The 25,102-nt window shown below is 44.3% G+C and overlaps 1 protein-coding gene across 1 annotated transcript in view; it reads right to left on the reverse strand.

Annotated features, from left to right (window-relative positions):
- The window catches only part of si:dkeyp-23e4.3 (rho GTPase-activating protein 7), a 178,975-nt gene extending 161,096 nt beyond the window's left edge, over positions 1-17,879 (reverse strand). The window contains exon 1 of the mRNA XM_048543214.2: positions 17,355-17,879. Within this exon, the coding sequence (XP_048399171.1) occupies positions 17,355-17,469 (115 nt within the window). The 5' untranslated portion in view covers positions 17,470-17,879. The remainder of the gene's footprint in view (positions 1-17,354) is intronic.
- Between the last annotated feature and the right edge of the window lie 7,223 nt (positions 17,880-25,102).

Raw genomic sequence — 25,102 nt, forward strand, 5'->3', positions numbered from 1 at the left:
GTTCAGAAAAATGAGGATGGGTGTGTAATGGCGATCTTCTAGAAACATTTGAAATTCTAACAGGATGAGACAAGGTCGATGCAGAAAGAATGTTCATGCCTAAAAGAGAGTCCAGAACCACGAATCATAGCCTACGGATATGGTGTAGACCATTTGGGGCTGAGATGAGGAGGAATGTCTTCAGCTAGAGGGTGGTGAGCTGTGGAATTTATGGCCACTGAGAGCAAGTGAGACCAAGGCATTGCATGTTATCAAGAAGGTGTTGGATATAACAGTTTGAACTAGAGGGATCAAAGGATATGGTGGAAATGCAGGAACAGGCTACTGAGTTAGGTGATTATCCATGATCGTAACAAATGGTAGAGCAGGTTCAAAGGGGCAAATGGCCTACTCCTGCTCCCATTTTTTATGCTTCTGTTTGTCAGATCTTTGCACACTTATATAATCTATTTATATTCTGTTGTAGGCACCTTATATCCTCTTTGTAGCTCACTTTCCTACGATCTTTGTACCATCAGCAAATTTAGTCCATCCCTTTGGTCCCTTCAACGAGACTATTCAAATAAATTGTAACGAGTTGAGCCTCAGCACCAAACCCTGTGGCACTCCACTTGTAACAATCTGCCAACCTGAAAAGTACCTATTAATTCCTGTTCTTTGCTTCCTGGTGGCAAACCAATCTTCTACCTGCACCAGCATATTAGCCCTACACCATGTGCTTTTAATTTCTATGATAATGTTTTGATGTAGCACCTTCATCATATGTCTTCTGGAAACCTAAGTACAATATATCTACTGATTTACCTTTATCGACAGCACAAAGTACTTCTTCAAAGAAGTCCAATAAATTAGTTAATCAGGATTTCCGTTTGACAAAACCACATTAGCTCTGCCTGATTATCTTGAATTTATCGAAGTGCCTTATAATATCTGTTATAGCTTCTAATATTTACCATATGACAGATGTTAAGCTAACTGGTCTGCTTTCTGCCCTTTATTTTGAATAAAGGAGTTACATTAACTGTTCTTCAATCTAAAGGAATCTTCCTTGAATCTAATGATTTTGGGAAAGTGAAAACCAATGCATTCATTATCTCAGATAACAAGGTGTAGAGCTGAATGAACACAGTAGTCCAAACAGCATCAGAGGAGCAGAAAGGCTGATGTTTTGGGCCTAGAGCTTTCTTCGGAAGCCTAACCCTAACCCTAGCCGTATTTTCTGAAGAAGGTAATAAAATGTGAGGCTGGATGAACACAGCAGGCCAAGCAGCATCTCAGGAGCACAAAAGCTGACGTTTCGGGCCTAGACCCTTCATCAGAGAGGGGGATGGGGGGAGGGAACTGGAATGAATAGGGAGAGAGGGGGAGGCGGACCGAAGATGGAGAGTAAAGAAGATAGGTGGAGAGGGTGTAGGTGGGGAGGTAGGGAGGGGATAGGTCAGTCCAGGGAAGACGGACAGGTCAAGGAGGTGGGATGAGGTTAGTAGGTAGCTGGGGGTGCGGCTTGGGGTGGGAGGAAGGGATGGGTGAGAGGAAGAACCGGATAGGGAGGCAGAGACAGGTTGGACTGGTTTTGGGATGCAGTGGGTGGGGGGGATGAGCTGGGCTGGTTGTGTGGTGCAGTGGGGGGAGGGGATGAACTGGGCTGGTTTAGGGATGCAGTGGGGGAAGGGGAGATTTTGAAACTGGTGAAGTCCACATTGATACCATATGGCTGCAGGGTTCCCAGGCGGAATATGAGTTGCTGTTCCTGCAACCTTCGGGTGGCATCATTGTGGCAGTGCAGGAGGCCCATGATGGACATGTCATCAAGAGAATGGGAGGGGGAGTGGAAATGGTTTGCGACTGGGAGGTGCAGTTGTTTGTTGCGAACTGAGCGGAGGTGTTCTGCAAAGCGGTCCCCAAGCCTCCGCTTGGTTTCCCCAATGTAGAGGAAGCCGCACCGGGTACAGTGGATGCAGTATACCACATTGGCAGATGTGCAGGTGAACCTCTGCTTAATGTGGAATGTCATCTTGGGGCCTGGGATGGGGGTGAGGGAGGAGGTGTGGGGACAAGTGTAGCATTTCCTGCGGTTGCAGGGGAAGGTGCCGGGTGTGGTGGGGTTGGAGGGCAGTGTGGAGCGAACAAGGGAGTCACGGAGAGAGTGGTCTCTCCGGAAAGCAGACAGGGGAGGGGATGGAAAAATGTCTTGGGTGGTGGGGTCGGATTGTAAATGGCGGAAGTGTCGGAGGATAATGCGTTGTATCCGGAGGTTGGTAGGGTGGTGTGTGAGAACGAGGGGGATCCTCTTGGGGCGGTTGTGGCGGGGGCGGGGTGTGAGGGATGTGTCGCGGGAGATGCGGGAGACGCGGTCAAGGGCGTTCTCAATCACCGTGGGGGGAAAGTTGCGGTCCTTAAAGAACTTGGACATCTGGGATGTGCGGGAGTGGAATGTCTTATCGTGGGAGCAGATGCGGCGGAGGCGGAGGAATTGGGAATAGGGGATGGAATTTTTGCAGGAGGGTGGGTGGGAGGAGGTGTATTCTAGGTAGCTGTGGGAGTCGGTGGGCTTGAAATGGACATCAGTTACAAGCTGGTTGCCTGAGATGGAGACTGAGAGGTCCAGGAAGGTGAGGGATGTGCTGGAGATGGCCCAGGTGAACTGAAGGTTGGGGTGGAAGGTGTTGGTGAAGTGGATGAACTGTTCGAGCTCCTCTGGGGAGCAAGAGGCGGCGCCGATACAGTCATCAATGTACCGGAGGAAGAGGTGGGGTTTGGGGCCTGTGTAGGTGCGGAAGATGGACTGTTCCACGTAACCTACAAAGAGGCAGGCATAGCTGGGGCCCATGCGGGTGCCCATGGCCACCCCCTTAGTCTGTAGGAAGTGGGAGGAGTCAAAAGAGAAGTTGTTGAGTGTGAGGACGAGTTCCGCTAGGCGGATGAGAGTGTCGGTGGAGGGGGCCTGGTCGGGCCTGCGGGACAGGAAGAAGCGGAGGGCCTTGAGGCCATCTGCATGCGGAATGCAGGTGTAGAGGGACTGGACGTCCATGGTGAATATGAGGTGTTGGGGGCCAGGGAATTGGAAGTCCTGGAGGAGGTGGAGGGCGTGGGTGGTGTCACGGACATAGGTGGGGAGTTCCTGGACCAAAGGGGAGAAAATGGAGTCCAGATAGGTGGAGATGAGTTCGGTGGGGCAGGAGCAGGCTGAGACGATGGGTCGACCGGGGCAGGCAGGTTTGTGGATTTTGGGAAGGAGATAGAAACGGGCCGTGCGGGGTTGGGGAACAATGAGGTTGGAGGCTGTGGGTGGGAGGTCCCCTAAGGTGATGAGTTCATGTATGGTGTTGGAGATTATGGTTTGGTGCTCGGGTGTGGGGTCATGATCGAGGGGGCGGTAGGAGGTGGTGTCGGAGAGTTGGTGTCTGGCCTCGGCGATGTAGAGGTCAGTACGCCATACTACCACTGCGCCACCCTTGTCTGCGGGTTTGATGGTGAGGTTGGGGTTGGAGCGGAGGGAGCGGACGGCTGCCCGTTCTGCGGGGGAGAGGTTGGAGTGGGTGAGAGGGGTGGAGAGGTTGAGGCGGTTGATGTCTCCCTCCGCTCCAACCCCAACCTCACCATCAAACCCGCAGACAAGGGTGGCGCAGTGGTAGTATGGCGTACTGACCTCTACATCGCCGAGGCCAGACGCCAACTCTCCGACACCACCTCCTACCGCCTCCTCGATCATGACCCCACACCCGAGCACCAAACCATCATCTCCAACACCATTCATGACCTCATCACCTCAGGGGACCTCCCACCCACAGCCTCCAACCTCATTGTTCCCCAACCCCGCACGGCCCGTTTCTATCTCCTTCCCAAAATCCACAAACCTGCCTGCCCCGGTCGACCCATCGTCTCAGCCTGCTCCTGCCCCACCGAACTCATCTCCACCTATCTGGACTCCATTTTCTCCCCTTTGGTCCAGGAACTCCCCACCTATGTCCGTGACACCACCCACGCCCTCCACCTCCTCCAGGACTTCCAATTCCCTGGCCCCCAACACCTCATATTCACCATGGACGTCCAGTCCCTGTACACCTGCATTCTGCATGGAGATGGCCTCAAGGCCCTCCGCTTCTTCCTGTCCCGCAGGCCCGACCAGGCCCCCTCCACCGACACTCTCATCCGCCTAGCGGAACTCGTCCTCACACTCAACAACTTCTCTTTTGACTCCTCCCACTTCCTACAGACTAAGGGGGTGGCCATGGGCACCCGCATGGGCCCCAGCTATGCCTGCCTCTTTGTAGGTTACGTGGAACAGTCCATCTTCCGCACCTACACAGGCCCCAAACCCCACCTCTTCCTCCGGTACATTGATGACTGTATCGGCGCTGCCTCTTGCTCCCCAGAGGAGCTCGAACAGTTCATCCACTTCACCAACACCTTCCACCCCAACCTTCAGTTCACCTGGGCCATCTCCAGCACATCCCTCACCTTCCTGGACCTCTCAGTCTCCATCTCAGGCAACCAGCTTGTAACTGATGTCCATTTCAAGCCCACCGACTCCCACAGCTACCTAGAATACACCTCCTCCCACCCACCCTCCTGCAAAAATTCCATCCCCTATTCCCAATTCCTCCGCCTCCGCCGCATCTGCTCCCACGATAAGACATTCCACTCCCGCACATCCCAGATGTCCAAGTTCTTTAAGGACCGCAACTTTCCGCCCACAGTGATCGAGAACGCCCTTGACTGCGTCTCCCGCATTTCCCGCGACACATCCCTCACACCCCGCCCCCGCCACAACCGCCCCAAGAGGATCCCCCTCGTTCTCACACACCACCCTACCAACCTCCGGATACAACGCATTATCCTCCGACACTTCCGCCATTTACAATCCGACCCCACCACCCAAGACATTTTTCCATCCCCTCCCCTGTCTGCTTTCCGGAGAGACCACTCTCTCCGTGACTCCCTTGTTCGCTCCACACTGCCCTCCAACCCCACCACACCCGGCACCTTCCCCTGCAACCGCAGGAAATGCTACACTTGTCCCCACACCTCCTCCCTCACCCCCATCCCAGGCCCCAAGATGACATTCCACATTAAGCAGAGGTTCACCTGCACATCTGCCAATGTGGTATACTGCATCCACTGTACCCGGTGCGGCTTCCTCTACATTGGGGAAACCAAGCGGAGGCTTGGGGACCGCTTTGCAGAACACCTCCGCTCAGTTCGCAACAAACAACTGCACCTCCCAGTCGCAAACCATTTCCACTCCCCCTCCCATTCTCTTGATGACATGTCCATCATGGGCCTCCTGCACTGCCACAATGATGCCACCCGAAGGTTGCAGGAACAGCAACTCATATTCCGCCTGGGAACCCTGCAGCCATATGGTATCAATGTGGACTTCACCAGTTTCAAAATCTCCCCTTCCCCCACTGCATCCCTAAACCAGCCCAGTTCATCCCCTCCCCCCACTGCACCACACAACCAGCCCAGCTCATCCCCCCCACCCACTGCATCCCAAAACCAGTCCAACCTGTCTCTGCCTCCCTATCCGGTTCTTCCTCTCACCCATCCCTTCCTCCCACCCCAAGCCGCACCCCCAGCTACCTACTAACCTCATCCCACCTCCTTGACCTGTCCGTCTTCCCTGGACTGACCTATCCCCTCCCTACCTCCCCACCTACACCCTCTCCACCTATCTTCTTTACTCTCCATCTTCGGTCCGCCTCCCCCTCTCTCCCTATTCATTCCAGTTCCCTCCCCCCATCCCCCTCTCTGATGAAGGGTCTAGGCCCGAAACGTCAGCTTTTGTGCTCCTGAGATGCTGCTTGGCCTGCTGTGTTCATCCAGCCTCACATTTTATTATCTTGGAATCTCCAGCATCTGCAGTTCCCATTATCTCTGATACTATTTTCTGAAGAAGGGTTTAGGCCCGAAACATCAGCCTTCCTGCTCCTCTGAAGCTGCTTGGCCTGCTGTGTTCATCCAGTTCTACGCCTTGTTATCTCAGATTCTCTAGCATCTGCAGTTCCTACTATCTCTGCATTCATTATCTCACAGGGCTACGTTGTTTAAGGTCCTAAGATGAAATCCATCAGGACCTAGGGACCTGATCTGATAATCATCAACTTCATTCAGCACTTCTGCTTGAAGATGAATTCAAACACTTCAACCTTGTCTTGTGCTGGCCTCACTCATCATTGAGGATAGGGATATTTGTGGAAATTGCATTTTGTGTTAGCTATTTAATTGTCTATCACCACTTATGACTGTATATGGCAGGGTTACTGAGTTTAGATCTAATTCTTTGGTTGTGGGTTCATTTAGCAGGATCTATTTGCATGCTGCTTCCATTGTTTTGCATACATGTAGCCCTGTGTTGGAGCTTCAGCAGGTAGGCACCTTATTTTTAGGTATAAAAACAGAAAATGCTGGAAAACCTCAGCAGGTCTAGCAGCATCTGTGAAGAAAAATCAGAGATAATGTTTTGGTTCCAGTGACTCTTCCTCGGAACTCATTTTTAGGTATGCTTGATATGGCTCCTAGCATACTCTCCTGCAATTTTCATTGAATCAGCCATGATTATTCAAACTTCTTTATACTTTCCAAGTTAAAACTTAATTCCTCATGAAAACCATTCATATAACACCTTTAATGTTGGCAAATTTCCCAAGGAAAAGAACACCTTGTTATTGAAGAATCTTATTGAAATGTACCTTAGAAATGCATTTATTTCAGTCCACAGTATAATGCAGCAAATGTACAGTGATAATTGGCTGAGTTTCCTACCTCTAGAAGAATTTTTGAAAATTACTACATTACCAGAAATGTTAATGGCTGTTTTATCTGACGCACAGTAAATGTTTTAGTCCACCATAAAATTGGCTACTTTTGAGGGAAAATTTTTAATTCCATTGGAATAGTGCAACAAAGTTGTGAACACTTACAATGAGAAAGGATAGATTATGGTGTTTTGAGCTTTTTAACCTTGATCAGACCAGTGCAGGAAAGGGTTACTCATTCAAAATATCATAGTGTGTCATTTCTTATTATGGAGCTGACTGATTTGTTTCTTCTTCCCAATATTTTCTGGTTATGTTGTTGATTTCCAGCAATGCTAGTTTGTTTTCCAATTTATCAATTTTTTTACTGAAAGGTCCACTTAAGGCTCACTCCAATCATTGTTGCAGGCGTTATTAATACCACCACGATACTGAACTGTCCCCTTATCGGGTGACAGCAGATCCCGATCAACCCTCCAATGCCTTATCTTTCCTTTCAAAGTCGAGTATCTGAAACTACACAACTATTCATTTCTGTGCTCAAGGCAATGCATCCTAATGTATCAGTTCAAAAAGAAGTACAAACAGACGATGGTCTGTGTGGGCAGGTTCTCAATAAAACTTTTAGATATGAAGGTTCCAATTGAATATTAAAGGTTTTTGCTGAGAGTAAAGGAGTGACGCAGAGCAGCAACTTCACCTGGCAAATGAGAATTGCCAGGTGAAGGAAGGCACCTAACAGTGGGACAACCTTCATCAAACATTCTTGTATTGTTTGCAAAATGACAGACTCATTGCAAAAATACCCAGTTGTTTGCCTTGGCTTGAAAATAATGATTCTTTCTTGTCTAACTGATCTCTCAGTCACTAAATAAATTGCCTAAAATGCTAGCTGTGCTGAACCAGCAGGCAGGGCTGTGAAGAATGAATAATCTGACAAATTTAAAGAACTAGTAAAATTCTTTAATAACACAAGTTTCGAGAAGGGTCCCGGCTCGAAATGTCAACTTTCCTGCTCCTCTGATGCTGGCTGGCCTGCTGTGTTCCTCCAGCTCAACACTGTGCTATCTCTAACTCCAGCTATGCAGTTCTTATGATCTCTCACTGAGTAGTAGCTTAGCAGTTGAATTCTGATTATATCTTTTTAATCCATAATGTATCCCTGTTTTATTGTTCTGAGTTATCATTATGCTACACCCTGGAGATAACTTCCAACATCGATTGTTACAAGATAGTTTAATATGAATTTTCCATGACCGAACTGTGTGAATTGCACTTCTTTTAAAACATTCATTTCATTTTTTGAATACTTAAAACAGAAAATGTTGGAAACTACTTCATTAGAATAATGACCATACCAGCACTCTTCCATCAACTCTAGGATCAAATATCCCAAAACAAATAAAAGAATAGAGGATGCTGTTTCTCCCCCCAACCCCATCTTGCCCTGGCTATCTTTAACTTTGGGACATTCCCAACCATCTGGAAATGTTTGAATGTGACCTTTTTCTGCATTAGGGGAGCCAACATACTGGAGCTTGAATTTAAACAAGAATCTTTTCTGTATTGGCACTCAGCAAGATTGTATCCCATTAAAGTTGGGGACAAAATTTCCAGTTCTTGAAACCTCTCAAGCACTTTCTGCTTTCCACTTCACTTGAAAACACGAGAAATGGACAAAAGCTCCAATGGTGGATGTGAATTAAAAAGAAAAGACATTGGCATAGGTCTTATGTAAAATCTGACTGAGTTCTCAGGAATTGTTTGAGGGAGACAAGGGAAGGGAATGAATTCTCATAATCTCTGACACATTTGGCATTACTCCAATGGACGAGACACAGACACAAGTAGTCTTTACGCCTCTTTTTGCACGTTTCTGTGATTTTTCTGCCAAAGTTACGGAAAACCAGTTGGAAAGTCCATGTAGAAATAGAGTCTTCCCAACCCCAATATTAACTCATTGCTTTTCCTTAAAAACAAGATGATGCTGGAATTGCTCAATGGGTTTGGCAGCATCAATGGAGCAAAAAACAGCATTAATTTTACAAGAAGACATAATTCCCACTCCCATGGAAATATTGGTGTTGAGCCCACTAACTCAGTTTCCATCTGCCCTGCAGTGACAATGCTCTGAGAGCAGTCTTAGTTGAGACAGAGTGAGAGGTCCACCCCATTTAGAAGGAACGCCTGCTCTAGAGAGGTGCTGGTCATTCAAATTGTCCAAGAGCCAGCCCAAGAGGAAGATCATCTGAAAATAAAGGGTGACTTGGTGATTGGATACCAGTCTCTGTCAAGTTATTTCAGTGCTAATGAGAGAAAAGTGCCCTCCTGAAGAAATTTGCTTGCCACAGTAGTCTTTGAGTTGGGGTAAGCTTTTCTGGCCTCATGCTGTTATTTGGGAAGCTTGACTTGTTCAATCCTGCCATTGAAGACTGGGCGCAGTTTGTGGAAAGGATGCATTAATTTTCCTGGGCAAATGGCATTGTGGCAGATGAAAAGCAACAACTAATTCTCCTGACAACTTGTGGACCTTCATGAACGCCTTACATTCATGCGAAAGGCTGGGTAAATCCTTGTCTCAGTTACGTGTTGGTTATGCAGGTCCCTTCAAGAGCTCAATTTCCTTAGTCATTATGGACACCCAATCAAAGTGGCTGGACATGCATTGAGTTCATTTGTCACACACAGGAATGACAGTAGAAAAACTGCGCGCGTCTTTTGCAATATATGGATTCCCAGATTTATTGGTCACAGACAATGGGGACATCCTTTACCAGGGAATTTGAGTATTTCCTAAAGTCACTAGTTACCAAACTATCCTAGTTTATATTTCAGTATAGAACCACTCATGCAACTACAAGGATAGCTCCAGCAGAGTTGATAATGAGGTGATGACTCCACACCAGGTTAAATCTGATCTTCATGGATGTGGGGGTTGGGGGGGGGGGTGGTGCAGTGCAGGTGGATATTGTGTGTGTATGTGTTGGGTGGTGTGTGGAGGAGAGGGTGAAATGACATCAGGAATACCAAAGCTGGACACATGACTCCGCTATGTAAGGGAGAGGCAGTTTACTTCAGGTGATGAAGTTTGGTTTAGGACCCACAGAAATGGCCTTGTATGTGTATGAGGCTAGGTCACCACAAGCTCAGGTCCAGTGAGGTGTAAAGTTTGAGTAGGTATGACGGTCCTGAACAAGCAAGTGATTCACATCAAAGGCACGAATTCGCAAATGGTGTGGAATGCAAAACATGCCCGACTCCTCGACAGCTTTTCCAACTGTTCTAGAATCCATGGGTTCCCCATTTCTCTCAAGCATTGAAGAGACCTTGGAATCTAAGATGGACGCAGCCAATATCACTGCCTTGAAGCCTTTGCCGCATGAATTTCTTCTGAAACACCTTGGGTATGAGAGGCGAGCTATTGCATGCTCCATGCTACCCATACCAGAGGCAAAGTTGGTGGAACCTGACCTGGTGCTAAAATGCATCATGAGGAGCTACAAAATAAAGGATTGGACTATGTTGTTGGACTCAGAAGGGAAGGGATGTTGTGCTTGTAATGAGGTCAGCCAGGTTGGACCTCACAGCATGTGAGTTCCCTGAATGGGTTTGTTAATCCGCTCTAATTGGGGATCCCTGGCTGACATCTTGTTAGCGCTGAGAACTGGCTCTGAGGAAGCTGCGTCTGTGTCAAGGACTCTCCACGTGTAAATAAAGGGTGATTTTGTGATGGGATACCGGCCTCAGTGAAGAGTTTTATCAGCCATCTTGCTTCTCCCTTTCTCTGTTAAATGTAATATATGGCTGTGCAGATCAGGTTTAGTGCCAAGGGTAGGTGCTTACTGATAACTCCTTCGGTCACTATAAAATAGAAGGACAGGTCAGGGATGGTTGAAGGCAATGAGAACAAAACATGGATCCCAAAGAGACGTGAATGGGAATAGCATCATTGTTAGCAATAATTGTTATCAAATAAATGTGAGGAACAATTGTGATCTAGAGTTAGCAAACTCTGTATTGATCTTAAATTGAAAAAAAACTTTATTAAAATTTTAGATGGCTTCTATTGAGCTTCATCTGAACTGTGTGGTTAAAAAGATGAGAGTGGGAGTCAGTCAGTGAATTAAAGTGACAAAGTCCGGATCTTATACGCGCAGACCTAATGAAGGTCATTGATCTGAAACATTAACTCAAGTTCTCAGACTGCAGTTGCAATCTGACTTGCTGAGTATTGCCTGCGTTTTCTGTTTTTATTTTTATTTCGACTGGAATGTTATGTGTGGAAATGTACGATTGTTCATTTTATAAGGAAGAACAGAAGTGCATAATATATTGTCTGGTGAGAAACCGCTATGCTGACTTTTGGAGTGACTTGGCTATCCTCATAAAGAATTACAAAAAGTTAACACACCGGTGCACTTAGGAAGGCAAATAGCATGTTGGCCTTTAGGGCAAGGGTGTTGAAATACCAGACTAAAGATGTCTTGCTACAATTGTACAGAACTTTGGTAAGATCACATCTGGAGTAATGTGCACAGTTTCCTCATCCAAGGAAATATGTGTTTGACAGGGAGGCAGTACATTGAAGATTCACTTCGATTCCTCTAATGACATTGTTTGAACCTATAATTTGTGGAGCTTTTAAAGAAGCGTGATGTGATCTCATTGCGACTCAACAGATTCCAAAGGATTTGACAGGGTAGCTGTTGCAAGTTTCTTTTTCCTAGCTGAAGAGTCTGACACATGGGGTTGCAGTCTTGGGATAAGGGATTAATCATTAAAGACTGAAATTTTAACAATATTTTTCATTTGGGGCATTGAGAATCTTTAAACTAGTGGAGGCTAGTGGATGTTCAAAAGGCTAGTGGATGTTCAATTGTTGAGTATATTCAAGACTGAGGTAGATACATTTTTGGACTCTATGAGAATTAAAGGGTATGGGAGTCAGGGGGTAAAATGGAACTGTGATCGAAGATCAACCGCGGTTTTATTGAATTTTGGGGCAGATTTGAGGAGTCATGTGGCCACATGAGTCATGTGACATGCGAACTGTGATCATTGGCTAAACTAATAAACAAACCGCATTTTTGCACTGTTTCCACTGACAATTCATTTCGTAATGCAACAGCTGTGGTTAGAGTGTGGGAAGTCAAAAGAAAACAAATGAAATTGAAATTTGCTGGCATTTTAGGCTGTACATTTTCTTCATAAAGCGATTCAAATTTTGAATTTTCTACTCAATCCAAAATTGCACTGGCAATGGGAGTCAACATCTTCAGTTGAGATGAAGATGAAGCAGATGCGTAATTCAGTTATGAGATAACAAGGTGTAGAGCTAGATGAACACAGCAGCATCAGAGGAGCAGGAAGGCTGATGTTTCGGGCCTAGATCCTTCTTCAATTCTCCTTTATTAAATCAGACATAACATAATTCTAGGTTTTAGCATTTTTAATAATAACAAATGTTAAGCAATGTGGGACGTTTTGAAGTACAGCTTGTGAAAGTGCATGGGTGTGACATCCTTCTCCCTGTGGCAGTGAGAATAATTGCAAATGGTATGAGTTAAGTGGATGAGAGTTTAAATGTCAGAGTCTCTTCATCAAAATAAACTTCCTCAATTAAATTTTTCCAATGATGGCAAATGTATTTTCTTGGGATATCATCAAGATAATTCATGGCCTTGATCTCGGAGAGTACCGGATCAGAAGTGTCATCAATACCTTGATAGTCTGGGACACCTGGTTTAAATGGGCACATTAATGGTGATGTAAAGGGTCTCAATCAAAAAAAGGAGAGGGTGAAAGGTCACTGGGGCCACAGGAAATTTAACATAACCATAATGGGATTGTTTTGGGGGACACAGGCAAAGAATGCAAGTCACTTTATTGAACACAATATCTAAAGCACACCACATTAATGCTAAATTTAACTGCTCAAAAATGTTTAGCTATCAACAAAGTGATGTGGGAGGAATAAGTAACTATTTTTGAAAAGGGAGAAGGGTCTCGACCCAAAACGTCAGCTTTCCTTCTCCTCTGATGTTGCCTGGCCTGCTGTGTTCGTCCAAACTGTGTTATCTCTGACTTTAACATCAATGGTTCTTACTATCTCAGATTTCAGCATGGAAATGTAAGGCCTCCTAAAAGCTAGTCCATTATCATGAAAGTCCAGTGATTATGGGCGGCACGGTGGCTCAGTGGTTAGCACTACAGCCTCACAGTGCCAGGGACCTGGGCTCAATTCCAGCCTCAGGTAACTGTCTGTGCGGAGTTTGCACATTCTCCCTGTGTCTGTGTGGGTTTTCTCCAGGTGCTCCAGTTTCCTCCCACAGTCCAAAGATGTGCAGGCTAGGTGAAATGGCCATGCTAAATTACCCGTAGTGTTCAGGGGTGTGTGCGTTATAGGGGAATGGGTCTGGGTGGGATGCTGCAAGAGGTGGTGTGGATTTGTTGGGCCGAAGGGCCTGTTTCCACACTGTAGGGAATCTAATCTAATTACACTATGCTGGCTATCTACTTTAGTGAGTTCATGGTCATTCAGAATGACAACATTTCCAAGACCATCTAATTTTGACCTTGTCTCATGATAGACTGATTGAGAATACATTATGCCATAAAGGAGGAGGTCAACAAGAGTCAATGGAGCAAGGTACATTCAATAAAAATCTCATCTTCGCTTTTGGCCAAGGCACACAATCTATAACACTGTAAGCTATAACACTGCAGCTGCTAATTCCTTACACAAAAGACAAGGTTACCTCGGAACAGGGTCCAGCGGTAGGTTTGTGTGCTGGGGGCAGGCTTCCAGCAACTGCTTCATTTGAAGGCCACATTTATTCAGCGACCTTATATAAGATCAGTATTACTACTGTGCATGAGAATAGGTATTGTCAGGCTTCAAAGTAATCCCTCAAAGATACGTGCTTCCATTCTCCTGGGAGGCTGGTGGCAAGAGCTTTCCTCTGAAGAAATGTAACAATGCAGAATCAAATAAAATGCATACATCCTGAGGCCCGGCCAGGTCTGGCACTGTTTTCTGCAAGGTGTTTAGTGTGCAAGGATATCAGGAGTTTGGGATCCCTTTAAGACTGTGTGTATTTTCTCTGATTGAGACTGTTCTCTCAGATCTGCTGTAAACTGAGGAGACAGAGTACAGGTTGATCCAACAGTTTTGCTCGCTGTTCTGCAATTGTAAAGGAACTGCTGCAGAAGACAGGAAAAATAACTCTATCTTTAACCACAACAAATGCAGCCACCATCAGCTCCTGCACAGCGTCCGGGGGAGGAAAGCAGCAGGGTAACAGCCACAGAAATTGCTGGGAAAACTCAGCAGGTCTGGCAGCATCTGTGGAGAGAAATTAGATCTAATGTTTCGGGTCCAGTGACCCTTTTTCAGCATTAACTCCTCTTCTACAATGTGTAACGTTTAAAATCCTAGTAACCATGCATAATTTTATGGATAGTATCACGTGCTACCGCAAGATACATTAGTCTTAAATGTTATCTGATACCCTTCAGTGCTCTCATTCTAACGATCTATACATTTCACTCTCTACTTTCACTCAGTGGCAGAAACTTCAAGTTCCTCTGCAGTACTCTTTGCAACTCCATCTTCAAATTCCTCTGCCTTTCTATCTCCTGTCTCCTTTGAAAACCTTCTCAAAATGCATGGCTTTGATCAAATCTTCAGTCACGTCTTCTAATCCATCTGCAAAGGCTCAGTATCTGAACGTTTCCTTCTTTAAGCACCATGAGATGTTTTACCACTTCAAAGGCTTTATATAAATATAGATTGTCTCCATCCCTCTGTGAAGAAAGACACTCCTGACCTCTATTTGGCACCTTCCCACAACAGCATGATGAAGATTGATATCTGACTGAGGGAATTTACGCATCTGGGCCTGAGTATAGTTCACATGTGGCACTGCTCCAATATACTATGTAACTGCGCTAAACTAGAAAGTAATCACACTTCTACAAAATGTATTTCTGACATAAAATATTGCTGTAATTAGCTATTTAAAAAAACTGAAATAAAACACTGCTGGGCTTTCTGTGTAATGTCCCGAATTGCATAGATGTACCTTCAAACTCAAAAATGAGATATCTGTCTGAATCTGAAAAGATATGCAGTTCTGCCAGGAACTGAAAGCAGCGATCTAATTTGAAAGATTCCGAGAATGACCATACATCCCTCCTGCACTGTGTCCATAGTTTATAATACTATTGGAGCCCTGTAATTACATTACAGCCTGTTACTCACTCCTACATACACATCATTATACATAGAAACCATCCGAATCTCTCAATTAGGCAGCAGTTCTGGGTAATTTTTTAAAAATGCGTAAACAGACTGACTATCTTGTTTGGACTACAGCCCATAATTGATTCCCAGAAATCAATTTATATATTCTATAAATTCCAGGACAGATTTGAGCTCACAACCTAAGCTTACATTTTAGTCCATTGCAAAGGGACTGCTGCAATGCTGGAGATGCCAGTTTATTGGTGCGACTTTCAGCCTCTCTATGTGCACTAGTGGATGTACAACAGTATTTAAAGAAGAGTAAAGGTTTGCCTGAGTCCTGGCCAACAAACCTCCATTTTCCAGCACTCTCAAGAATAGATGACCTGGAGGTTTCCCTTGTTTTTTCAGTTGTTGCATCTTTCTGTGTGGGTATGAGTGATGTGTTCACCCACATAAGACATTGCCTCTTGCTGTAGGGTTTCACTGGCACCTTTCTATAGTGGTCATTCTTAATGGGGGAGATATAATCGTACAGATAAGATTTCTACTGGACCATGGGCATTATCAGACTCAAGTCTGATCCTACCCTCACCTGATGAACACATAATGTATTTCCATCAGCTATTACTGCATAGCTAACTGAAGGCACTGAGGTAGTTATAATGATCCCATTCACACCTGATTGAGATCAATTAACAGCACAGGTTTTAAATTGATCCTTCAATACTCCAGTTTCATTTTATCCCCTTCCTACATCTCCCTCACATAGAATCTCAACAGCATGGAAACAGTCCCCAAAAATCATCCCTCACAGACCTAAACCCCCTACCCTATCCCTCTAACCTCACATTTCCCATGGCTAATCCATCTCAGTGGCCCATCCCTGGACACTCTGCACAATTTAGCAGGGCCAAGCCATCTAACCTATACATCTTTGGAGTGATGGAGGAAACTGGAGCCGACAGAGGAAGGATATGCAAACTCCACACAGTTCCCTGGGGGTGGAATTAAACCCAGGTCCCTGGCACTGAGAGGTAGCAGTGCTAACCCCGAGCCACTGTGTTGCCTCATCTTTGATGGTTAGCATTGCTCTTAATGGGCTTTGTTGTTTGATATAAGCACTCTCACATTAGAGAGAAACAACTGGTGGCAGTTTAACCCGAGGATCTCTCTGCCTTGGGTGAGGGAGAGGTTTGCAAAGGAGACCCTTTATGATAATGTCAGCCAGTGTGGGAATTGAACCCACCTTGTTGGCATCACTCTATATTGCAAACAACTGTCCAGCCAACTGAACAAACCAATCCTCTTAATGGGCTTTAGACATAAATTATTCAATTGGAAACACAGGTGATTTCCTGCTGGTTGTTAATAGAAGAAAGAAAATGCCATGGGTGGTTTGGTGATGGGGAGCAAATACCGTTCCATTGTGTATAAGAGAACTTCTGGATATAAACATAATCTTAAATTGAACCTGGAATATTCTTGTCTGTGCTCACTGGATAAACTCAGTGAATCATTCTTACTACACTAAAATATCTCAGAAATGGATGATGCCTTTACTGAAACACAAACATTCATTCATACTGTGTTAATTTTAGTCTTGTCCACATTTAAATAATAGTACTCAAAGTTAAAAGCTAGTGGACTGATGATGTCTCAGAAATGAGTTTTGCAGCAACTAATTTATTTGGCCCAGTTTATGTGGAACATAAAGGGAATAAAAAACATTGTAAAACATTTGCCATGGGTACCAGTCACAGTTTTGTTTATAGAAGAAAGAGAAGGAAAAATGAAATTACCCGGGTTGGGAGGGAATTGTAATCACCCATATATTCTGATCATTTAAGATTCAACTTGTGGGGGTCAATAAATCTTCATGTGCAGGTTAGCAAACCGACAAGTTTAGACTCTACCTTCTCCTTTCACTTTGTCTTGTGGTTGTCAAGATCAGCTGACACCACGCTCCAACATACAGGTGCAGAAATGTCACCTGAATGTTTACTGCACGTCATGAGCCTTCAATGTTTGACTCATGCGCGTCAGGTGACTTTGCTATCCCTTGGCATTCAATAATATAAGTGAAAGCCCTAGGAAAGTTTCCTTTGCAGGTTCTTTTCTCAGGGAGGCTTTCAATACATTGAAGATACCAATGACAAAGCAGGGAAGTAGTTACTGAGCTAACAGGCTCACTCACTTTTCTTATTTATTAAGTCAGAATTAGGAATTGAGCTGAAACTTGAACATAATACAATCTGTCATATGATCAATGTTACTGCTTGATAGTGAATAATGAGCTTATAGATCAGGCATAGAACACCAGGAATAGAACAAAAAGGTGCACTGACCTGAAAGTCTTTTCTCTCTTGTATTTTTCCAGATTATATTCCATGCTTTGTTGGTCGAATCTTTAATATGTTCACTGAAGGAGCGTCTTAACGGAGATTTGGAATGATGAGCCATTCCTTGCTTGTCACACTGCTGAATTCCTCCGACTCAGAAAGCGTTTCAATTCCATTAACAATCTGGATGATAGAGAATGAGAGAGAGAAACTCCACTAAGACACCACCAGATACAGAATCTGCAGCCTGCAAAAAAGAGCCAGTTTGGAACAAACAGCCTGGGTCAAACCATTTCCTGATGTGGAAAGAAGTTGTTAGTAATCTGCTGACACCCTTCTGCAGAAACCTCCCCTCCAGTGCCTTGGGGTCAGGCCAGACTGGAAAGGAAACAGGAATCCATTGGGGTGCCCCCTCCTCTCTTCTCACAGCTAAACACAGTCTTGCAACACAGCTGCCACTTACTACACACTTGCATTTCAAGAAGAAAATTTACAAAAGACAAACATTTGCACAAGCAGGGTTTTAATAAGTCTTAGAATGGTTTCAAACAGTTTTTCATAAAGTACTACATTGACATAGTACAGGAGTTCTGCTTTTTACACAGCTGACCCATTTTAGTATTTTTTTAAAATACAAAGATGAGTTCATAGTTACCATAATTTCTGTAGTAGAGGTAGCATTATTTTGATAATGTGACATTGGAGGAAGAAGACATATTCAAAACCTACACAGTCAAAAGCCATTCTGCTTTACAACTTAATTTTCCTTCCAATAGTTTATTTTTGCAAGCTTTTATTTCTATAAGACATTGCAACATCTGTTGTTAAAACAAAGAAAAACATGCATTTATATGGCACCTTTCACAGCTTCCAGATGTCCTAAAAAACTTTGCAACAAATCAAATGCTTTTAAAATGCAGTCAATGTTGAAATGTAGGAATTGGGGCAGCCAAGTTACACATGGCAAGCTCCCAGAAACGCTAATGAAATATTGTCCACATAACTTATTTTAGTTGACAATAAATCCTGGACAAAGTATGAGGAGAATTCCACTATTCTGCTTCAGAATCCTCACTTGGGATCTTTTACTTCCACTTGGGAGGGTAAAAACATTCTGAAGAAGAGTCACATTGGACTGAAAATGTTGACTCCCTCCACAGATACTGCCAGACTTGCTGAATTTCTGAAGCACGTTCTGATTTTATTTCAAATTTCCAGCATCTGCAGTATTTTGCTTTTATCAAATGGATGACAGGTGGGCACAATTTATTATTTTCAGATTATGGTACCCCTGTCGGTATAATATTCCTTCTGTCCAAAATTTATGTTTGAGTACAAACGGCGTAGGGCTTAATCATATGGAAAACGTCTCATGATAAGCAACATGGCACATTTGGATCCTACAAAACCATAAACAGTATCTGAATGGATCCCCCCGATAACCTCACCTCCCCCCGGTACATCCCGAAACTGCTCTCGGCAAGAGCAAAAGATGAACTCAAAGCCACATTCTTGTCATTAAAGGATATAAAACAGAAGCATTCCTAGAATACATTTGAAGATAAACTATGGACCCCTGGGGAATGTAGGCATCCTGAGATGTCCACCATGACCATGATTTTGAAAGGCCTTCCGCACCAAACCCCAACATGTTGCACCCTATGTTTCAGAATGAACAAATCATAATTTATGAGTCTTTGCAGGAGGATACATAAATCCTCAGTATTGATAGAAGCATGCTAAATACAAATGAAAGACAGTAAATTAGGTGTCCCTGTTTCCCTGGAGACAGGATCCCATGCAACGTAACTTATAAAGGGTAATAATACTTTAGTCAGATAAGTGCGTCAGGGAATTGCATAAAATGCTAGCTGCCACCTCCCAACTGCTGGATTTTCTCATTCCTGGAGTGACCGCTGCCTGTGATGCCTCCTGGTAAGTGCTCTGTTGTCTGCAGTCACTCTCTGGCTGTAAAATACTGGCACTGATGCCCAACGTCTGGTTCTTGTAACATTGACAGATGTGTATTAACTGTTTACTAGAATTTCGTAAATTTCATTGGTGTTTTGTAGACTAATGCCAGCTAATTTTCTCTCTTTATTTTCAATGTAAGCTTCTCCTACCCCCTACCCCACACACTAGGCCATGTTATCACATAGTCTGCCATTACACACTACCTATTGTTAGTCATTAACAGTCTCCATTAACAGCTATTCACCCTCCCAAACAGTTATCCACTTGTTTGTCTGTCCAACTGTAATTTTTCTTTTTCTTTAGGCTCTATCCCCACCTATCGTTGCTTCCTCTCAACACCCATCCCCTCCATGCCCCCTACCCTATCTTCTGCATTAAAACTCACATTTTCCTAGCTACTATCAGTCCTCAGGAAGGGTCACTGGACCCAAAACATCAACTTTGATTTCTCTTCACAGATGCTGACCTTTTCCAGCAACTTCTATTTTTGTAGAAGCGTCTCCTGGTTTTGTTAGTCTTCTGGCACAGTGTACAAATAAGGCAGGATTTTCCTTTCACTCTAAGGAGCCTCATCCAAAACAGCTGGGATAAGAAGAAGTCAATGGACAATCTTCTTTGGGGAGGCGATGGCCTTGTGGTATTGTTGTTGGACAGTTAATCCAGAGTCCACAATTACGTTCTGGGGCCTGGGTTCAAATCCTCCATGATAGATTGTGGAATTTGAATTGAATTCAACAAATATCTAGAAGTAAGAATCTAATAATGACCATGGATCAATTGTCAGGAAAACCCCATTTGGTTCATTAATGTCCTTTAGGGAAGGAAACTGACATTCTTATCTGGCCTGGCCTACAAGTGACTCCAGGCCCACCGCAATGTGGTTGACTCTCAACTGCCCCTGGGCAATAAATGTTGCCTAGCCAGTGATGCCCTCATCCTGTAAATTAATAAAGGAAAGAAATTGATAATCAGTGTATTATATGATACTAGCTGACAGGTAGGATTCCAATAAAGGATTTCAGTTCTGAGGAAGGGCCACCCGACACAAAACATTAACTCTGATTTCTCTTTGCAGATATTGCCAGACCTGCTGAGCTTCTCCAGAAAAGTCAGTTTTGTTTTTGTTCCAACAAGTTATTCCCAACTTGATTTGTCATTATTGAAGTTCAGGTAGTTCATGTCTTAGGTTGGAAGGAAGGGAACAAATGGAATATAATAAGGAAGGCCATTCAACGTATTGTTGCACATTTTTTGATTCCCAGTTCCAGGTGGAATTTGAAGCGGCCTGGGAATAAACTGTTCTTTCTCTCAGGTCATGGCTCTAGGCCATGATCTTATCAAAAGAGGGAAGACCAAAGGTAGGGAATTCAGAAAGAAAATAAATAAATCAGAACAAGATATGTATTGACATAAGCAACAAAGGATAGAACTGCTTGCTTAATCAATGCCTTTGCTAATGGTGGGCTCAGCATTCTCTCTCGCTACCACCATCTGATGCATCTTGGATAATCTAGTACGAGAAACACATGTACAATGAATGGTAGGTCCTTAGGAAGTGTTGAGGAACAAAGGGACTTTTTTTATTTCAAAAGTATACTTTAATCAGTAAAAGATCCCTTAGTATACACACATTGACACAAAAACAGTTCTGTTCTGAACTGTTGAATATCAAGTAAACACACAAAACTTGGGAGTATCCACAAAGCCCTTTTGAACTCCTCAATGTTTTCTGACATCAAAAATTAAACGTTTAGCTTCCATGTTCCCTTGCAGCCTGTTGGTTGCCAGGCTGTATGTGATAGTTGGCCAACAGGAGGCAGTAGTCAGAGATAAAAAAACAACTTGACATTTGATGGATCAAGCTGAGAATGCGAGGATACAAACAGGAAATCGACCCTTGAGCGGATGATGTAGTTGAAGTCTCTGGCCAAATGACCAGCCTGGACGTCGCCAAAGCAGTGAGAGCTGCTGCAGGATGGACAGTCGCTCACTCCGTGTACCATGGGGGCTTACATGGTAATTAGACTCAGGGGAGTATTTCTGTATGTAACATCTGCTATGAGGAGGCACCCTGCCCACCACCTCTTTGGCCTAGGTGATGGTGGAGTTGCCTCCTCGCAGCAGAATACCTAGACCAGAGGAATGACTATTGTTTCCCTCAAACAAATTGAAGGCCCATGAGCCCATAAGCCTGAACATCTCATGTTGCTGCTGAGGTGCAGTAACCCATGGTCCTGCAGAAACAGGAGGTCTGCTTTAATGTTAGCCAGATAAAGCAATATCAAAAAACACAGCACATAGTAGATTTAATGCACTCCACATTGATATAGCAATTTAAAAACCCATTTAAAATGTTTATAGAGTTATGCAATGTCCATTCATCCACGGTCTTGTCACTGAGAGAGTCCCCACATCCCCATAGTGTGGGCCAACTGTTGAACACTTTCCGCAGTGAGATAACTGCCCTGTTCCTCCCTGGAGGGATTGCCCTGCTCAGGTGTCGTCGGGTTTGGAATGGAGGGCCCAATTCTGAGTCAGGCAGAGGGGCTGTCAGAGTGTTACAGTTCCCGGTTACCCGAAGCAGTGGTGTGGTGTGTGCATCCTGTTTCTCACCTGCTGAAGGTTGCACTTCACTGGGCCCCTGGGGTAGTCTGGCATTCCCCGGTTGGAGGAATCAAAGGGACATAGGTGTACAAGTTCACAGATCCCTGCAGGTGTCAGCACAGGTAGATAAGGTGATGAAGAAGCCATTCGGGATGCTTGCCTTTATTGGCTGGGAAGCAAAATATAAGAGATTGGATTAGATTAGATTCCCTACAGTGTGGAAACAGGCCCTTCGGCCCAACAAGTCCACACCGCCCCTTGGATAATCCCATCCAGGCCCATTCCCCTACAACACACACACCCCTGAACACTACGGGCAATTTAGAATTGCCAATCCACCCAGCCTGCACATCTTTGGATTGTGGGAGGAAACCGGAGCACCCCGAGGAAATCTAAGCAGACACGGGGAGAACGTGCAAACTCCACACAGACAGCCGCCTGAGGCTGGAATTGAACCCGGGTCCCTGGTGCTGTGAGGCTGCAGTGCTAACCACTGAGCCACCGTGCCACCCCAGAGGTTGCAATATATATGAGCTGCACTTTTCTTTCCAGTAAACCTCAAGTTTCAGGTTACACATCATCTGGAATGGATCCAATATCTTGATGGGAGGTTTTCTCATGCTGTAAGGGAGGTTTTAAATTGATCTGACAGGAATGGGCACAAGGTAGATGTAAAGTTGGGAGTGAGGTCCAATCAGATATAGGATGAATACTAGAACAGTCCAATAAGGTGGAGAAAGCATGGACAGAATAAGGTACATGAAAGGTCTAGAAAGCTATTTTAATGCAAGGAGCTTGACTGAAAAGGCATTTGAACTTAGAACATTGATCCACATGTGGGAGCATGATATTATCGCAAATACTGAGTCATTGCTGAAGAAAGGACAGGATTGGCAGCTCAACATTTCAGGGTATAAAAGATTCAGGTGTGATGGGGGGGAAATAAGAGAGATGGGGGCATTGTACTATGAAACCATCACTGCAGTAATGAGGCAGGAAGTCCGAGCAGAGTCTTCAAGTCAGGCCATTTGAATAGATCTCAGAAATAAAAAAGGCACAATTACATACTGGGATTGTACTACAAGCACCCTAGTAGTCAGAGGGGAAGAGAGGAGCAGGTATGTGGGCAAATCATAGAAGGTGTAAGAGAAAGAGAATAGATAATGTGGAGGCAGGGAGGTTGGTTCCGCTAGCAGGTGAAACTAGGACTAAAGGGCATTACCTCAAAATAAAGGGAAGCAGATGTAGGACTGAGCTTAGGAGGAACTTCTTCACCCAAAGGGTTGTGAATCTGTGGAATTCCCTGCCAGTGAAGTGGTTGAAGCTACCTTGCTGAATGTTTTTAAAGCAAGGCTAGATCAATTTTTGAACAGTAAAGAAATTAAAGGTTATGGTGAGTGGGCGGGTAAGCGGAGTTGAGTCTCAAAAAGATCAGCCATGATCTTATTAAATGGCGGGCAGGCTCGAGGGGGCCGGATGGCCTACACCTGCTCCTTGTCCTTATGTTCTTATGTAGAAACAGGCTTATTGAACTGGGATTGCCTTAGTGTGAAAGGATTAAAAAGGGGTTTTTAAAGTACATCCAGAGGAGCTTTTTGGGTCAGTATGTAGATAGTCCTACTAGAGATGAGGTAGTACTTGACCTAATCTTAGAGAATGAAGCCAGTCAGGTGGTTAACGTTTCAGTGGGTGAGCATTTTGGGGATAGTAACCATAACTCTAAGTTTCAATGTCATTATGGAAAGGGATGAGGACAATGCAGAAGTTAAATGTGTAAATAGGGGAAAGGCCAATTTCATTATCATTAGACAAGATCTGGCAAACATAAACTGGGAGTATCTACTTACAAGTATGTCTATATTTGGAAAGTTGGAGTCTTTTAAAAAAAACAGTATAATTGTAGTCATAATAAATAATAATGGTCCTGAGAATTCAGTGCAAGTGTGTTCCTCTTAGGGGCAAGAGCAGTACGTTCAGGGAACCCTAGATGTCAAGGGATATTGAGATGTGACTAAAAAAGAAGATGAAAGCATATGTCAGGCACAATGCATTAAAAACAGCGGATGTCCTTCAAAAGTATAAACAATGCAGGAGGTGGCTTAAATATGAAATTAAGAGAGCAAAGAGGGGCGAAGAAACATCTTTAGCTGATGGGATCAAGGAAAACCCGAAGGCTTTTTAGAAATATATTTTGAGTAAGAGGGAAAGAGTTGGGCCCATTAGAGACCAGACGGGCAACCTGTGTGTGGAGCCAGTGGACATGGATGAAATCATAAATGAATACTTCTGATCTATATTCACAGAGGAGGAAGACATTGTAATTGGGGATTTCAGTTGGGATGATGAAGTTCTAGAATATATTATAATTAATAAGAAGAAATTATTAGGTGTTTTTATGGGCACACAGGCACATAAAGACCCCAGGGGCAATAACTGCTATGTGAGGCAAAAGGGGAGATTGCTCGGTTCAAATACATTTAATACTTTGCTAGCTACAGGTGAAGTGCCAGATGATGGGAAGATAGATAGTGTGGTTCCTTTGTTCGAGAAGGGCAGCAGGGATAAGCCAGATGACTTAGTCAGATGTCAGTGGGAGAATCTGTCTGACTGATATAATTGAGCTTTTTTAAAAAGGCTACTAACTATATCGATAAGTAGTGCAGTTGATATAGTTTACATAGACTTTAGTAAGGCCTTTGACAAGGTCCCGAATGGAAGGCTGGTCCAAAAGGTAAGAGTCCATGGGATCCAGGGCAAGTTGCCAAACTGGATACAAAATTGGTTTACAAATAGGAGGAAAAGGATAATGGTTGGGAGTTATTTTTGTGATTGGAAACCAATGATTAGCCATAGGAATTATACCATGGAAATTACTGCTGGGACTTTTGTGCTTTCTTATGCACATTCATGACTTGTTTGTGATTGTAGAAGGTATAACTAGCAAGTTTGCAGATGGCATGCAAATTGGTGGTATTGTTGATAGTGAGGAGGATAGTCACAGGCTGCAGTCTGATATTGATCAGCTGGTAAATTGGGCAGAGCAACGGCAAATGGAAATTTGATCCTGCTAAGTGTGAGGTGTTGCATTTTTGGAGGTCTAGTAAGGGAAGCACATATACAATGAATGGTAAGTCCTTAGGAAGTGCTGAGGAACAAAGGAACCTTGGTGAACGAAT

Source organism: Stegostoma tigrinum, chromosome 13 (assembly GCF_030684315.1).
Source record: "Stegostoma tigrinum isolate sSteTig4 chromosome 13, sSteTig4.hap1, whole genome shotgun sequence".
Taxonomy (NCBI): domain Eukaryota; kingdom Metazoa; phylum Chordata; class Chondrichthyes; order Orectolobiformes; family Stegostomatidae; genus Stegostoma; species Stegostoma tigrinum.